At 37.9% G+C, this 17,944-nt stretch overlaps 4 protein-coding genes across 4 annotated transcripts; 1 reads left to right on the forward strand and 3 right to left on the reverse strand.

Annotated features, from left to right (window-relative positions):
- Positions 1 to 903: 903 nt before the first annotated feature.
- LOC140923527 (uncharacterized) lies at positions 904 to 3,214 on the reverse strand. Its single transcript, XM_073373608.1, has 2 exons — positions 3,098 to 3,214; positions 904 to 1,556 (listed from the first exon to the last, which is right to left on the reverse strand). Exons 1-2 carry the CDS (start codon positions 3,141 to 3,143, stop codon positions 904 to 906), a joined length of 699 nt encoding a protein of 232 aa, XP_073229709.1. The 5' UTR covers positions 3,144 to 3,214.
- Positions 3,215 to 3,933: 719 nt separating this feature from the next.
- Positions 3,934 to 11,358, forward strand: LOC140922787 (solute carrier family 35 member E3-like). The gene is made up of 6 exons (XM_073372810.1): positions 3,934 to 4,592; positions 5,278 to 5,388; positions 5,524 to 5,583; positions 6,045 to 6,143; positions 6,811 to 6,893; positions 9,981 to 11,358. Exons 1-6 carry the CDS (start codon positions 4,215 to 4,217, stop codon positions 10,165 to 10,167), a joined length of 918 nt encoding a protein of 305 aa, XP_073228911.1. The 5' UTR covers positions 3,934 to 4,214; the 3' UTR covers positions 10,168 to 11,358.
- A 341-nt stretch (positions 11,359 to 11,699) lies between these two features.
- On the reverse strand, positions 11,700 to 17,303 carry LOC140922786 (F-box only protein 7-like). The gene is made up of 11 exons (XM_073372809.1): positions 17,163 to 17,303; positions 16,230 to 16,449; positions 15,351 to 15,569; positions 14,671 to 14,833; positions 14,309 to 14,401; positions 14,041 to 14,130; positions 13,745 to 13,797; positions 13,270 to 13,390; positions 12,678 to 12,715; positions 12,423 to 12,567; positions 11,700 to 12,019 (listed from the first exon to the last, which is right to left on the reverse strand). The coding sequence occupies exons 1-11, from the start codon at positions 17,270 to 17,272 to the stop codon at positions 11,817 to 11,819; spliced, it is 1,455 nt and encodes a 484-aa protein (XP_073228910.1). The 5' UTR covers positions 17,273 to 17,303; the 3' UTR covers positions 11,700 to 11,816.
- LOC140922788 (uncharacterized) lies at positions 17,163 to 17,924 on the reverse strand. Its single transcript, XM_073372812.1, has one exon. It carries the CDS (start codon positions 17,906 to 17,908, stop codon positions 17,426 to 17,428), a length of 483 nt encoding a protein of 160 aa, XP_073228913.1. The 5' UTR covers positions 17,909 to 17,924; the 3' UTR covers positions 17,163 to 17,425.
- Between the last annotated feature and the right edge of the window lie 20 nt (positions 17,925 to 17,944).

The raw sequence follows: 17,944 nt of genomic DNA on the forward strand, positions 1-17,944 counted from the left end.
TTCCTTTTCGATTTCTTTGCATTAGCAACGCCATCTCGGCTTGTGTGATGAGCCAAGGAGAAACCTGTCCAGCGGACGCCTGAAACTGGCATTTGAAATCGCTTTTTCAGGTCATCCTTGTTCGTTTTATGACTTCCGCCTTCTGGTTCCTCTCGCTTTTGTCTAGAAGAGTGGCCTTCTTTGTTACCTCCAACTAGAACAAGAGGAAAGTAAATTGTAAGTTATTTGTGCGAGTTCAGTTATAAGAGCACAAACGTCAGTTATTAATACAAAGAAAGTAGGAAGGCCAACCTGCCCCATCGTTAAACTGGGAAAAATTTAAGGTTTGAAAAAGTATCTATCTAAAACGTACCATTGACATTTTAACCAGGGAAAAGTCCTTGGGACGATGTCCTTCACACTAGATGGATGATATTTTCCACCGCAGATGAGTTCAAAAAGTGTACACTAATTATTACACACCAATGAAATTACGGCTTAGCTGACAGACGACCAATAACGTCGCGACTTCGGACCAATCAGGTCTGAGGTGATACAACTCACTCTGTCTCTGAAGATGACTACCACACAGGTTGTCAAAACGTCAGTCATTGTCATGAACATCCTATTCAGGACTACGTTTATCCGGACGATCATGTTAAACCGACTTATGAAATGACTCGGCTGAGTTCAAACCTTTCACAGTTTCACAGTCTTATTATTATAAAAAAAAATAGTTTGTGAAAACAGAATAGAAATGATCAACATCGTTTTCAGAATTATCCTTTGGAAAATGGGAAGGGCAGCAACCGCGTCACCAGGGCTTTTCCCTTAAAAAATGGGTGGGGCAGGGGACAACTGGCCCCCAAAATTCGACCCTCTCCGCCCCACCCATTTTTTAAAGAAAAAGCCCTGAGGACGAGGTTAGAAGGGCAGGAGCTCAATGGTTTGCTCACCGTTCTCGCGTCCTCTCGGGAAACCACGTCCATCTCCAGAGTGTTCAAAACCGTATTCGTTATTTGTTGCTTGGTCGGGAGCGTCTTTCCCTTTCACGTCATCCAGAAAATCATCTGGAGATTGAAGTGAATCGTCTACGTCGTCATCCTCATGATCACTGCCCCACCTGTCAGACTTGTAATCATTACCAGGGACTGTAGTAGAGTGGTCGTTCCTTTCTTCCTGATCCAGGCCACTTGCTTCATCCAAGTCATGCTTGGTATCAGTAAATATTCTGCCGATTGCAGTAGCCACGTTATTGTATCTTAATTTGATAAGCCGCACAATCTTTTTAGAGAGACTCCTTTCAGTGTTGTTCTTCCGTGACAATGAGTGCAGTCCCTCTGATGTAAATTCCCGACTTCTTTGTGATGTTCTTTCATGTGAACGCGAGTCAGCATTTTCAAGCTTCACCGGCGTTTGAAAAGTGTTCTTTTGTATTCTCGGGTATTTAGACCCACCAGCGTCCGCGCCAATTCCTTTGGTATTACTGTGCACCTCAGGTCTGGTTTTAACAGACGCTAAAGACAATACTTTTGAAATGTCCTCTTCCGCATGATGTGGAATTGGAAGGGAGTTACCTGGAAATTTAACAAGAATAACAAGATTTATCATTAGCAAAAACCATAGTTGTACTCGCAGTCAAGGCATAATTATGCGGGAAAACATTACCTGGCTCTTTACCAAGCTGTTTTAAAGCCGTTAAGACAAGGATTGTCAATAAAAAGTACAAGAAAAAATGCGCGAGAAGTTAAATATTATTAATCATTTTAAGCTACAAGCTCAGTAAAATTGGTCACGTATCAAACAGCCAGGATGACATTTTCGGTGATTGTAGGCTGAGTAGACTTTGCACTTGGCTTTGCATGATCTGGTTCGCGGAGTATGTTAATTTAGCGCCCGGCCTTTTAATCTCTACCGGTGCGTTTATTTGCCGTTAAATCAGTCTATCACCTCCTGACCGCAACTGGATCCTACTCGTCCCAACTGGGGATGAAAGATACGGAGGATCGATGATTCTCGTCAGCATTCATGCCCAGCGTTCCCGAAATGAGTTCAAAGTACAGCGGTGGAAACAATTAGAAACAATTTTTTCGAACCAAAAAAACTTACGGCAGATGTGTTGCAAAATTGTCCAGCGGCTCCTCATTTTACGTCCACGGCATCGCTACTTGATTGCCCATCAACTCGCATTGCAAGTGCGAGTTGATGGACAATCAAGTAGCGATACCGGGAAAAAAAAATGGATCACACTGACTTGAAGTCTTACGTAACAAAGCTTTGTTTAACAATAAGTGAGAACACCATAATTATTTTAATTGATAACCACACATCAGCGCGTCAATTCCTGGCACTAAATCTGGCTATTTAAGGTCCGTTTTTCCAACTTAAAGATGAGCATTGCTCCGATGGTCACCCCTGGAGTAATGGCCGCCGTCCTTGATGACACAGCATGTTAGATAGTTCTCCAGTTTTCTTTAGGGCGAAGGGAGAAATTTGGAAGTGGCGCGCGCGCACGAGGGAGGGGAAACAAGGAGAGAAAGTCTCCTCTTTGCTATAAAAGCTAAGCAACTAAACTAGCTGGCGCCTGCCATGCAAGATAATAGCGTATTTGATTTACAACAGGACGAGAACATTACGCCAGACTATCAAGGAACAGAAAAGAGAGGGCGCAGTAGACTCCAAGTCCTTCGCTTTTCGTTTCCGGTTCAGGTGTTTTCTTTGCGCTCGAGAAAAATTTTGAGCTCGACTTGTGGGCAAGTCTAAGGGGGCGGGGAAATTTAGCAGGGAGTAACAACAATAGCAACAATATCAACACCATCAACATCTGAAAAGTTGATCAATATGTTAAACTTTTTTTCCATGAAGAGAACCGAAAAGTAAGTGGTGAATTTTACTGAGTAGCAAGCTATTTCGTCTATTTTCGAAAGGAGTTTGGGGTTTTCTTTGTACTCTTTTGTCCTGGTTTTTGCAAGTATCGAATTTGTTTTGCGAAAACGTCCATCGACGTTATCGCATTGATATAGATTGCAAGAACCTATATTACGCCCAAAATTAAATGTAAAAAACAGAGACAAGTAAAGCAAAATAACTAACTTAGAAACTGAAAAGTACAACTTACCATGTGCAAGATATGCAACAAGAAAAATGGTCAAAATTATCCTCATTACGTTTTCCGCATCGTAAGATTTTCCCGTCAACTCGCATGAGAATATCAGTCCAAACTAACTGAATTTTGTGATACGTCATGAATACAAATTGTAAATGAAGTCCATTTAGTAATTTTAGGTCATTAATTTCTAGTTAACTAAGGGCCTGTTTACATGGAGGTGGGGGACCCTAGATAGGTGAGATAACATGTGGCGGGTCACCCCACCTATCATGTAAACGTGATAAAATTGAAATGAGAGATTATATGGACAAAAAACGAGAAGTCCAAAGACTACTGCAAAGCTGATCAGAGCAACGTGTTTTTTTTTTCCATAACAATATTTCCAACCTCTTTCGGCTGGCCATACCAGCCGTTATATAGGCAGACGGGTTACTCCACCTACCTGGGCCCCCCCCCCCCCCACCTCCATGTAAACAGGCCCTAAGTCCAATGAATAGGAAGACACATCTTTACAGGTTAAGATAAGTATCAATCAGTCAAGTAAATATGATGATTCCAAAACAAACGTTAGAGTTCTTTTTTATTTATTTATTTAGTTTATTTAATTGCACTTTATTGACAATGATAACAGAAAAAACAAGAGTAAAAAAAAAGTACAAAAGAATAACAACAACAACAGCAACCCTATTCACTACTACAATTTTAAGAAGGACGTTCCAGTTCTTGGTTGGTCAATTTTATATACACCCTTAGAGTTATTATCACCTTAGCTGGGATTCCTGTGAAAACTTCAGCTGTCCAGTCTTTCGCCTCTATTTTCTAGACCGCGATAGACTGGTAGAGAATGTCTTTACAAGATGGCGGTGAAAATTACACAGTTTTAAATATCAGCTATATTGCCATGTATTCTTTATTCCTCACCTTTTTTGCCATGGATTTAATTGAGAATATGTAAAAAAGATTGAGGACGTTGGCAAAAAAAATTTTTAACAGCAATTTTGGTACCTGTCGACGTGGGCAACCTGAATCAACACTTGCATTTTTCTTGTGACAAAAGAGCAGTCCACAAAAGCAGTTTTAATAATTGAAACGGCGATATAATCTTCGATTCTCTTTGATAAAGAAGATGCACAAAGCTGTACTGACTTTGGGATTATTAATTAACATATGTTCCTCGATCTGTATCGTTTTCCTAAACAAATGGCTCTACGTTCATCATGGTTTTCCAAATATGACTCTAACGTGTATTCACTTCGTCACAACGTTCATCGGTCTTCGTCTGTGTGTGATGTTGGATGTCTTTAAACCCAAGAGACTATCTGTGGTGAAAGTGGTGCCGTTATCCTTAGCATTTTGCGGTTTTGTTGTATTTACTAACCTTAGTCTTCAAAACAACACAGTTGGGACATATCAACTAGCCAAAGCTCTAACTACCCCTACTATTGTCGCCATTCACACTGTGTTTTATAACAAAAGCTACTCAACGCAAATCAAGTTAACTGTGGTTAGTAGTGTTGACATTAACTTCCCGCTTTGACTTGCAATTATGCTATAAAGTAAACTGCAGAGATTTAGTTTGGTAATCATTAATATTACAAGAATACATTGTGGAAAAAAAAATACAATAGACTCTTCAGTCAGGAAGTAAGTTGCTGCACTGTAGTGATGAAAGAACATGATTTTCTATGTTGACACTTGTGTAGATCCCATAGCATTACCCCTAGCCTCCATCACAGCCATTATTAGGTTTGCCACACATTTCCCCTCTATTAATGGGGTTGAATTGCATGATCGATGATACTAATAATAGCTGCGAAGGAGAATACATCCCTCCTTTCATGGTCATGTTTTATGGTGACCTAACCAAGACAAAGAGACCCAATTCCCTAAGACCATAAAATAAAATAAAAAATTGGCTTGTAGAATTATAATGGAGACAAGAGACATTTAAGTTGTATGTAACAATTCAAGTCATAAACAATTCAATATTAGGAGTAGTGCAGGATACAGACCTTGAAATAAGGGGGGGGGGAGGGGGGGGGGGCTGGTCTCCCAAAAAATTTTTTCGGCCCTTTGGGCTTCAGTTTGGTCTAAAGATAAGCGGGTGGGGCTCGCTGGGCCCCTCGCCTGGATCCGCCAGTTAGGAGATAAGTGTACTTTTTTTAACCTATCCTGCATGTATCTTACAGATTCCAATTATAGTTGGTGTGTTTTTGAACTCTTATTATGATGTTAAATTCAACTGGGTTGGAACTGTCTATGCAAGTCTGGGTGTCATAGTAACCTCTGTCTATCAAGTGGTAAGTATTTTGTACTGATCTATAACAGAATACATGTGTATCAAGTGTTAACAACTCTGTTTAGCATCAGTTTTGCAGCAATTTGTAGTAGTCTCTTAGTTTTGGGTTGCTGACTTGTAATAATTGATTTTCTAGTGGGTTGGAACAAAACAGAAAGAATTCCAAGTCAATTCTATGCAGCTTCTCTATTACCAGGTATAATTATTATTGGCATTACAATACTTTGTATATATTAAGAAGTAATTTATATATATTATTGTTGTAGTACTGAGAGTCTGTTGATTGTGAATGCCAAGGTCATGGTAATCCTTTAAAAAGTTTGTGGTGAATAAAACCCCCCCAAAAAGAAGAAGAAGAAAAAACAATAGCAACAACAAAAAAATGGGTATTATGCAATCAAGAAACCAACACACATTTTTAAGGCCTGGCAAAAAACCTGGCAAGAGAATCATATGCCTTGACAGAGGTATTAGTGGACTTTCCTAATTGTATAGACGTTGTAATAATACAAGAAGAACATGTCAAAACCATGACCTGCATTCCAGTAACAATTGCCTGTGTTTGTACAAGAGGAAAATTTTGATGTATATCTACATTATCTGTATTTGTCTTGATGTATATCTACATTATCTGTATTTGTCTTGATGTTCTTATAGGCTCCTTTATCAGCAGGCATGCTAGCAATAGCTGTTCTCATCTTTGAACCTGTCACAGCAGAAAATGGACTGCTGTCATCTTGGTCCATGTCTTCTGTGGTGAGTAAATCCTTTATCCTACCATTATTAGACTTTCAAAAAAGTCCTTTGTCAGATTTCATTTCGCGCGGTTTCATATGAAACCTGAAACCCCAAATGCGAGTCACGCCACTCCCCATTTTTGGCACGAAATGCAAACAAAAACCCTGCAAGCAAGACAAGTTGACCTTTGTGGCAAAAATGCTCACTCTGCTCACCAAGAGGTCAACTTGTAGCAAGTCTATACCATTATGTGTGTGCCTCATGAAAAATATACTGCAAAGAGAGTTGTATGTAATTTATTTTCTGATTTTACTTGGTTAAAGAGTTCTGACTAGCTATGGCTCATGTGTTAGGTAAACAGGAGTGGTGTGGCCTTCCATTACATTTCACTGGTGACCAACCTAAAAATGCATTCATCCAAAAACACTGCAAAGAGAACTAGATGCAGATGCCTAAACCTCATTTTCAGCATAATTATGTCTTCTGGACCTGCCATCTTACCACTACTATCTAAAGAAGACAATGATGACAGCAGAGGACTGCAAATGGCAATGCTGTTGGAGGATTTATATTAGAGATTTTATCATCAGATAAATATTCCTCCAATGGCAAAATTATTAAGCAGACAGACAAATTAAGAGAGCCATTTAACAAAAATACTTTGGTTTTGAATTCTTTTTTATAGTTAGTGGTGTTAGCCTCAGGTGTTGTGGCTTTTAGCGTCAATCTGTCAATCTACTGGATCATTGGTAACACCTCACCTGTAACGTATCCTTTACTCCACCCAGGACAGTCTCAATGTAGCTTTAACAATAACATAGTATAGAGTCCTGAATTAGTTTACTATAAAACTCTTATTTTCTCAAACATCTCAATAATTTGAACCAAAGCTGACTTCCTTTTCATAAACACTGACCCCAATTTTTTGAAACCTCCCAAAACCTTTTTTGGACCAATTTCCTTTTCCCCAGAGTTAATATATAGATTTAGCCACAGCTAAAAGCGAAGCTCCCATTAATAAATTTATAACTTAAATCAAACAATAATTTTGTATTCCTCAAATCAGTTAACTTAAAGGGACAGTGTCCCGATTATGCGCACGCGCGAGCGTCATCTGTTTTTTCTTCAAAGTACAATAGAACTGTCAAATTGACTCGACAAGATTTCCTACCGGACCGCACCGCCGACAGAGATTTGTTGTTTATATTCTCAAGTAATATTTTACACTTTCGAAGAAGTCTTTCGTCTTATATAAAAATTTGGCTCGCGGTTCGAAGACTTATCGCGATTTTATCGCTAGCTGGGCCGCCTCGCGACCCGAAAATCTCGTTCCGCTCGCTTTAAAAACATATTTTCTAATTTGAAACTCGTGTCAGAGGTCAATCGCTCCAAGTCCAGTAATATCTGCCTGATTTGCTCGCGTTCTAGCCTCAAACGTTTGAAAGACATACATGTGACCTTTGAGGGAAAAGCCAAGTTATTTTGGAGTGAAAAAAATCTTGTATCGAGTTAATATAGCCTTATTTGTACACCAAAAAAATAGTCTTCGGTCACATTTAAGAGCAATAATGGCTCTTGATCACAGTAGATAAGGCGTGGAAAACAAATTCTTGGAAAACAAATCAGGCCGAATTGTTTGCGTTCGACAAGCGTACAAATTCTTGCCAATAAATCTGGGTGCGTGCAAACCATTCTTTTATTTTTTTTTAAACACCACATCTGAGGAGAAAGAGTACTATGAGGCGCTGTTTTTATCATGCAGACCTCGTACAAAATGCAGTATTTCACAATTTTTCAAGAAAAATTGCATTCATTCAATGCTCAGGACCATCGAAGCACGCGTGGACTTTTAATTAGCGAAAACGTTCAAAAAATGTCCAAAATCACCTATACGGCCAGCCGGTTCTAACTTTTGACAAGCGCCAAATTTGCCAAGAAATTTTAAAAGAGTCACGCTTCAACGTGATAAAGAATTTATTGAGTCTATTTTTTATTAACGGTTTTATAACCATGTGTAATCTTAAAAAGCGTTTGATACGCTTGGCATTTTGAGTAATCCTACAAGCGATGTTTATGAACACCTGAAAACAAACGGCAAAGCGATGAAAATTACACTTTTGAGACTACCGACAATCAATAAAGAAATATAATTCGGTAGAACATTTACAGAGACAACAATTTTCATTCACGAAAACAAATGAGTATTTAGGTGTCTCTAAGAATCCTCAAGTCTTCACTAGTAAGCTTAAAGATTAAGGTTATGTTTTAAGCCGCCGGTTTCCCGGTGTTTCCTTTTTTCAAAGATGAACTCACGACAAGAAAATCGCTCAAAGCTTTCTTTCTACAGCCAAGTACAGCCAAAATTATAACTAAATATTCTTCGGAAATTTTTTCGTTCTATTTACGGTGAATTAATATCGACTAAAGGCTTTTTAAAGTTCTGTAAGCTTAAGCTTATATCAAACCTCATACTAGGTCAGATCAGTGTCTCAGTCAAATCTTAATACAAACGTGCATAAACTAGCTTCATAAACTGTGCCACTGGACTTCATGAAATTAGATATAAATACAATAATTACTCAGGCTTACCATATTTTGAGATGCAGCTCCTGAAAGCTAGCAAGAAAGGCAAGGATCGCTTGAGCCTTTATAATTCTCGTACGCATCCAGCAAGGTGAAAAACAAAAACGATGCCAACCGAAATCGGATTACCGGCTTTGACAAGCGACGCATTCTCAACCAAAAACCCAATAAGCAACCCAGCCATGAATAAGAGAACACTCTTGATAGCAGCTGTATTTCATTTTTTACATCCAGTGGAAAAAGACAGTTAAAAACATCACAAGTTGACTCAAAACTCTGTCAGCTTCAGCTGTCAAAGTAAACAACTTTCAAGATGCTGCATAAATTTTACGCATGAACTCACCTGTCAAATTTTAACCAATCAGAGCATAAAAATTGGACGTGGAGCGTGACCAACACATGACCATGGTTAGAAAAGGTCTTCCCCGCCTGTATTTTAAAAAAACTGGCTGAATTTTTGCGTCTGCGGTCAGTTTGAAATCAAAATCGTTATAGTGCTGGGCGATACTGACATAAACACAACATATTTGATGTGAATTAAAATTAAAAAAAGTAAGCGTGAGCCTGCGATCATTTCAAAACGAGTAAATTTTCAGCGGATAACTTCAAAAAAATACTCGACCTTGATGGGTCGACACCTGAGCCCGCGATACGGTCAGGTGATACTGGTCAGCGGATACCCTGTTTTGACAGCTGTCAATTGATGACGACGTTGATGCCCATTGATGTGCAATCAGCTTTCTCCTGGGCTCCCAAAGTAGCTAGAAAGTGTGAGAGTAAACATTGGTATGCCTGTGGTGCGGACGGACGGTCGGGCGGGCGGTCGGTGTACGGTCACGTGATTACCAAATTTTCTCGGATGGGTAGTTTACCACATTTTGTTACCCATGGTGCTCCGCTGCGCGCTTCGCGCGCGAGAGCTCCGCTAATAAGTGTGAGAAACACAAACTGAGCATAAGAAATTTGCTTCAATCTAATCTCATGTTATTTTACAGAAAAGAGCCAAGGCCCTGATCAAGTGTGATTTTTCGAGATGTGTCCACAAAAATTATGACCGATTTTAAGTAAATCCAGAGTAAGAAGAATATTTCTATGTATGGAAAGACTGAAATAACTATGGAAGACTATTTTAATTTGCCAAGGTCTGTTTTGATCTCAAGCAACACTACACCATAGATGGCTACCCTGCCCCTACTATGATTACAGTGTGATAAAGTTATTATTACTGTTTACGCATTTGTCCTTAACTAGTGACCAATAAAATATATAAAGGTATAACATGGTTGGACATTTAAAGTTCTGCATCATTCTCTTGGGAGGCTACTTTATATTTCACGACCCACTGGCTGTCAATCAAATGTTAGGTGTGGCCACCACGCTGTCTGGGATTATTGCTTATACACATTTTAAACTTGCTGAGCAGAATGTTCTCAAACTACCCACTGTCAACAAGATTTGACAACAAGATTAAGGGGAAAATGAGCTGCTAAGGAACATTATAAATTATTCTATCTAAATTTAGTCTGTTCACAGACCTTCTATTTTCTTTTAAGAAACATGTGGAGTGCCCAAATGGAAATAAAAACCATGGAGAACTTACTAACCACTAAGTCAAGGGGGTCGGGCTCAGCAAGTGCTCTTAGGTGTGAACAAAGCAAGTGCACTCAACAAATTTGTCCAAAAAAAGGAAAAAAAATATATCCATGTACACATGTACAAGCAGGCATATCTTAGGAAGGCCAATATATTTTATCATGTTGCATAATTATGTGAAAAGCATTGCTTGTACTTTGTTCTTACATTAAAGAGGCCTATTAAATGGATGATAAGTTAGTTAGCTTTGGAAATAAGAATATTATCAGTATTTCAATGATTATTAGAAATTAAGTTATGCTTCACACATGACCATGATGACTTCAAGATATTGTGAATTCATTATGAAAATACATGTATCCACCACACAAGGCTTACCAGGTAACTTACACAAGCAAGTACTGAAGTAACATGTAAACTTAAATTATTGAAGTCATCTATTGGAGATTTGGTAAGGTTATAACAATTTATTACTCAAGGAGAGGTTTATTGAATGGATTTTAAAACCTTTTTTTCTTGAATTGATTACTAAATGAAAGATTTAACTTATAACTTGAATTTATTTCTTTGGAAGAGAAAAATTATGCATAATTTGTCAGTTTACGGCACTTAATTTATTATGTCACTTTTTGTTACTTCTATTTTTTTTTATGCCAGAGATATAAAAGCAAGATATAAATAATTATGATTACAGATGAATAATATTAAACTTAATTTATTTACTGTATATCTAGTAAATAATAATAATGGTAATTAATTTCAACTACTACAACATAGATACTGACTGAACATTAATTTTTTGTCCAGTATCCTTAGCAAGTGGCTTTTACTCAGTGTATGAATTACATATATTACACTGCTGCCCCCATTGCAACCTAACAATAGGTTATTAACACTATAACATTAATATGAGCAATTAGACCTTTTGGCAATCATCTCATTCTTCTTCCTCAGATAAAAGGTATGTTGTGAGGATTATTAAAGCCATGCAAGACATTTTACAAACTAGAAAAACTTTATAGTGTTTTGAAATAAAAACCAGTTACATACATGAAAAGTTCCTGATTTTATTTTCTTGATTTTTATATTAAAACTTCACTTTCAGAATTTCACAGTTCCTGTTATAAATTAACAAAAACAAGGAAACTAAAATATTTCCATGCAATGTCTGCTTTAAAATCCTGAACACTTGTTACTGTCAAATTTCAGTCGGTCGGAATTAACAAGAAGAGTTCTCAAAAAGCTGAGTAAAGCAATATGTGTATAACAATACAATTCAAAATTCCACGGCCGCCAACTGATTTGTGTTGTTCAGGAGAACTGCCAGTAACAATAGAATTACCATGATTCGTATGTAGGAACAGTTCCACATTGTTTCTTCAAAACCATTCTTGACAAGTTGACACTCAGTGAGTGTTTTATTACCTTCTTGCTTTTTTAAATCCCCACCTCTTTTTTTCAGGGAGCATTAGTCAGTTTTTTTTATTTTAAAGCCTGCTTTGTTTCTCTGGCTGGTTAAAAAAAGCTGGGAGGAAAGTTTGGATGTGGTCCTGATCTCCTTCCCCGTCTGGATGGTCCTGGCATTTGATTCATGTCTGGCAAAGGCCCGAAAGGGTCAAAACGAGGTCGCGGCATCCCTGGGGCAGGTACGGCACCAGGCATAGGGTTGATACCACCAGGCATGAATGGTAAATTAGGATAAAGATCACTATGACCACCTGAAAATAATTATTCACCTTAAGAACAAACATAGCAACAGGATATACTTGTAACTTTCCAGTTGAATTTCTCAATCCTGTATTTACATTTAATTTTTGAGGTATGTGACTTTTTGACCATTAAATTTCAAGAAACACTTCTACTTTGGTATGATAATATGCACTGGAATGGCCTGCATTAGCAGAGGAAATGGTTGAGTTTAAGTGTATAATTTCACAACATGCACTCAATTTCTCCAGAGAGAAGCAAAAGACCAACAGTTACACAGCGTAACTTTAACAGATTTTTTCATCCTTTACAAAGTTTGTCCAAATGATCTTTCAAAGAAACTTGAGTGACCAAAACAATAGAGGCAAAAATCGCAATGGAAATGATCCAAAGTTTTAGTGCAAAACTACTTACCTATTATGCCCGGAGGGAATGTGTCCCCCCTGAAAGGCTGTGTACCAATCCCATGCCCAGGGGGGTACAGTGCAGGGGGTGGCACCAGCAATTGTAATCTCATCTTTTCATGTGCTTTTTTTGCTCGGTATAATGAGATGTACTCCTAAAATAAATAAAATTTGTGTTCCAGTCATAATAATCACTTAATGCTTAAATTGCCACTGTTTGAAAGAATAATTATAAAGCAAGTTATCTAAAATTTTTATAGCACACCATTTTCCAGCTTTTGGCTTGATCTTTTGTCTTCCTCCCTGGAATGAAAAAAAACATTAAATTTAATTTAAACAAAATAAAACAAACAACAACAACAACAACAAAATAACCAACCAACCAAATGAAAAAACCTGCCTTGATACTAATCTTGGCCTCCTTTTTCCTGTTCGGTTGTCCGAGACAAGCAGATTTTCTTCCGGGGCAAGTAACTTTTCAATTCACTTGCCCAGAGGGCAAGGGTCTAAGCAAGTCATTTTTTAACTAAATCATTAACTAAGACCAGCAAAAAAAGACCCGGGCAAGCAAAATGTGAGAACTGCTTGCCCAAAGGACAAGCTGGAATTCAAGTTTTTTTGAGCCCTGTAAACCATACTAAACAAAACAGCAACATCTAAAAGTAATTCTGCACAGATTTCATCTTAATCATACTACAGGATTTTGTCCTCTGCCTTAATTAGAGATATAAATTGCATGTCTCTATAATAATTTCACGCTGTATCTCATCCCCAACACAGTATTTTTTTTAACCAGAGTTCCAGTATGAATGAATTTTTGTAATAGAACTCCAGGTGGTCATACCCCTGGTACTTACCAAAATCTCTAAAAACAAGGTGCTGCCACAGGGAAGGATCATTGGACAGAGATCGCATTTCCTGGCAAGTGCTAGCTACATTCAATATGGAAGGAACAGGAAGCCTTCCAAGAACCATTAGCTGAAAAACCCAGAAAAAAACTTCACATGGTGTATCATTATAAATACATGTAATAAAATAAATATATAACTAGTAAAAATGTTACCTTATTTCCTACATGTATCTAATTCTAGTGAACTCTTAAGTTAGACTGAACTCTTAATTTAATAGCTTTGAATTTTTTACTGTAAACTACCTGGTAAGTGTGATGATTGACATGAATTTTGTGTATCAAACTCTAACTTTAAGGTGCAAACAAAGTTGAGTTGGCTGTGTCTAAATAAAAAAAACTAAAATAAAAACAAACTTTTTTATGCCTAGTAGCCAAAGAAGAACCAGTAAATCACTAAAAAGATATCAAGTACAACAGAGTACCTTCACTTCTGCAGGAAGAGCCATGAGACCACATAGCTGAGGCAATCCAAGAGCTTGAAAAAATCAAAAGGTGTAATACATTATACAGTAGCTGTAATAATAATAGTAATAATAATAATAATAAAAATAATAATAATAATATATTTATACTGATAAAAATACATAACATCATTACCCTAGCTAATAGCAAATCTTCTAACAATAAAAACATGATTATGAAAGGGAAAATAACTCCAGTCGTTTGAGAAAAAAAATTAATATTATTCTCTGTAACAGAAGAATAAAAACCTTCTTACCGGATCTCATGAAGGCCAGCAGAGGATAAGCCACTTGATCCTTGATGAGTCTTGAAAGCCGATGAAGGTTATAATACACAGCAGATGCTCCTAAAATTTTAACAACTACTGATTACAAAGAAAATTTAAAAGGTCCATCAGACAGATCAAAGCTACTGTAAAAACAGACTTATCTTCCTGTTAAAGAAAAGTTCTGCATTTCACTGACTATAAAGTACTCCAGCAAATAGAAAGGCTAAAAGAGCTGAAAAGTGACAAGAACACCTACCACTGGTTTTGAGGTCTACATTCCCCCGCACAAAATCGGTCGGCTGCAATCTACACTGGTATATTTCACTTCCTGACACTGAATCAACAATACCTGCAATCCAAAATAATGATACTGCTACTGAGCACAACAAAATTATCCCAGAGCCCTGCCCTGTGACCAAGCAAAAACACACAGTCCACAGAATTGTCCTGAAGTGTTTCTTTTGTAACAATGTAGATCTTAACATTAATTCACGACACCATCTGAGTAGTGCTTTCCTATAAAGATTACAGTTTTAAAATCTGGCAAAAAACTGCAGTTTTTATTGGAAGCAAAGCTAACAAGGTTACAAAAGAAGGAGAGAATTCACTCTGACATACCATGTACCATAACGTAAGGTCCCAAAGAGGTACAAGTCAAAGATGAGGTCAAACCAGGACAAGACGCATGTGTGTATTTTATTCTTGCAGTTCCACCCTTTTTCCAATCCACAGGAAGAACAATCCTCTGTGACCTGTCAGCTTCGCAGCTTTCCTTTAAATTCTGCCAAAATTAATAGGAACATCTTGTTGAGGATATATTCCATTGCCCTGGTTTCTATGTTTTCACAACAGATGTAACAAAAAATTTAGCAACACAGTACAATGGAAAACAGAGTAGAGCAAGACAGTTAAATTTTTGTTTTTAACCATCATTGTCAATCATGGTACATCTGTTGGATGGTAAAATCTGTTTTAAGGTTAAACCAAGACTTTCCTTTGTCTCCTTTAAGAGGTTGAACAATGGTTTAACCCTTTAAACCCTAAGATCAAAATTTGAATTCTCATTTGTTGCCCCTATTCATTTCCTACAGAAGTAGTGGGATGAAATTGATAAAATATCAAGCAAATTCATCTTGTGTGATCATGTCCGTAATTTTCATGACCACTCTGTTTCACAAAGCATTGATATTACAAGGAGAAATTTTCTGCTGATCACTCTTATGGCTTAAAGGGTTAACCTTGGAATGAATTTTGCCTTCACCATATCAACTATCATTCAATAATTTGTTGTAAAGTACCTCTGATGCACATACGTATCCTGTCTCTAACATTAAGAAGTGAATAACAATCCAAGAAGCCTCATGAATTGTTCCAACTTCTGCAGCTCTGTAGAGATCTTCCAGAGCTTCTGGAATTCCCTCTCGGCAAAGGAGAACATGCGATCGGAGTGATGTAACAGATGCTGTACTAGTCTGTGGCATGTCATGCTGCATGCTCGTGGATGCTCCTGAATTACACTAAAGAAGTTTTAAAACAGGACGACTGATATAAATGCCCAAAAATATACAGTGGTAACTCTTTAATGGAATGACCCTATTTTTTTTAGGGGTGGGGGGGGGGGGGTAGAAAAAGTGGATCATTTTATGTTTCTGTGAAACTGCCCACCTACCCCTCCCCTAAACCAACAATAACACTCAGTTCTTACTTCTTACTTAGGGCTAAATGTTGGCTTAGGGGAGGGGTAGGTGGGCAGTTTCCCAGAAATGGAAAATGATCCAAAAAAGTTCCTTATTGCTTTGTGCATTAGATACTGGGTTACGTTCAGGCTGAATGCCCACCCCCCCTGGCTCATATGTATTGGGCATTTTTATCTACCTACTTACCACCTGTGTGTAAAAAGTGTCCAAGTTGAAGAAAATTAAAGTTCTGGTTCCCTCAACAACAAAAGAATGTGTTTCATGATATATTGGGTAATTTGCACAAAATTGAACAGCCTTTCGAACACATTGCTATATGACAACTTGCAGGAAATTGTTGCCTTCTTTAGCCTTAAGGTATACAAAAGATATTACCCTTCCTGTAGTCATGAGAAATACAAGGACATCTCATGTTAATTCAAGGAGCCTTATTTAAAACCCATACTTCAATATGGTGTAATGATTCATCATGTTTATTACCTGGAGGGAGTCGCTTCTTTCAGCAGAGAGTTGGAAAGGGTGTTGATCAGCAAGGAAATCTGCATATTGATTTCCTGGGTTATCTCCATGTTGCTCTGAGTCTCGACTGGCAGGTATCACATAGATCAAGTCCCCATTCACTATTCCCAAGTCTTTGAGTGGGACACTATCATTATCCAAAGTATCCTGGCCATTGAGACTTAAGTTAAAGTTGTTTCTTCTACCAAAAAGCAGAAAGAAAAGAGAATTGACACAGTTTCAATAGTAAGTTGTCAAGTATGGGATGATACTGAGAACAAATTTCCATGCAATGCCAAATCAACAGACCTCAGTTTACAGATATGGCGGCCATATTGAATTAATTAGATTTAAGGAGTATTGTGCATGAGAATGATCCAGTATACTTGCTAGTAGTTATGCGCACTTTTTGTGTCAATTTTTCTTTAAGTTTTCCTACAAAAAGATTGCAATGGGAAAAAAAGATTGTTGTGCCATGTTTGGATGTAAATGCCTTTTTCCTGAGAATTATACAGTGAAGTTCTCTGTTTACCTGAAAAGCGTGCGTAAATACTGAGCAAATGCCCCCTAGGCATCCCATAATAATCCTTAAATGTAATAAATTCAATATGGCCACTATATCGGTAAAAAGGTCTATTCCAGGTGTGCCCATGTCCCCCCGGCCTGACCTAACCCCGGGGGTGGGGGGAAGGGGCAAATGGGGGGCATGGGCGCACTTGGAATTGATTGATGCATTATTTATTTAATTACATGAATCCATATCATGGTTTGATGCAAACCAAAGAAAAACAAAACAACAGAATACCTCTGGAACTAGATGAAAAAGCAAGAAAGAGTGTTGCACAAACAAAGCAGAGAGTCATACAAATGGAAAAGAATTTTTATGGTCATTAGAGACAGAATCGATGTACTTACCTCAGGTTAAACCTTCTGCATACAGCTTCCCGGCAATCATTAAGGGTAATTGCATCCCCTAATAATTCCAGAACTTCCCGTTGCCTGTTAAAAACAGCTCTCAGTTTCATTTCATCTCCGAGTTAGCTCAAACTCTGGAAAGCACTCGTATAGTTTGCTAACTCATCGTCAGCGGCCATTTTGTTTTTTATGCGCAAGGAACTGTGGGTACAATAACACTGAATAACACAAGTTTCCCTAGGGGAGGAGGGAGAGTGAATTTTCTACTTTAAACAAGATTTGTGGTTTAGTAAAAATTTTTCCACTTGAACTTGATGATCTCCTTGTAACTCTACAGTTTCTCCTCTAACAACTCCTCCAGCTCCGATTTTCTTTTTCAACTCTTGAAGTAAGATGTTGGCATCCCCCGACACATTAGTGATTACTGTGACCTTTTTGCCCTTGGCGCGATTCTCATACGAAATAGGCAGCTTTCCTTTCTTTGTTCTTTGTACGAAAAATCCAAGGGTTTTTTCTGATGTTTCCTCTTGTTTCAAATTAGCTTCTGCTCCTGAGCCAAGACCTGTGAAACCAACAGCACCGCGAGTCGCTGTGCTGGCATCGAAGTGTTCCGAACAACTTTCATCAAGAACTTGCGAGCTTTGAGACGTTACAGAACCAGTGAGAAAGCTTGCAAACGTTAGTTCTGGAGGTCTACCATCATTTTCAGACTCTTTAACTCCTTTTCTGCTCCGTTTTGGCATCATAAAAACACAATCTCCGACTTAGCTGAGGCAGCGAGA

This window comes from Porites lutea, chromosome 13, assembly GCF_958299795.1.
Source record: "Porites lutea chromosome 13, jaPorLute2.1, whole genome shotgun sequence".
Classification (NCBI taxonomy): Eukaryota; Metazoa; Cnidaria; class Anthozoa; order Scleractinia; family Poritidae; genus Porites; species Porites lutea.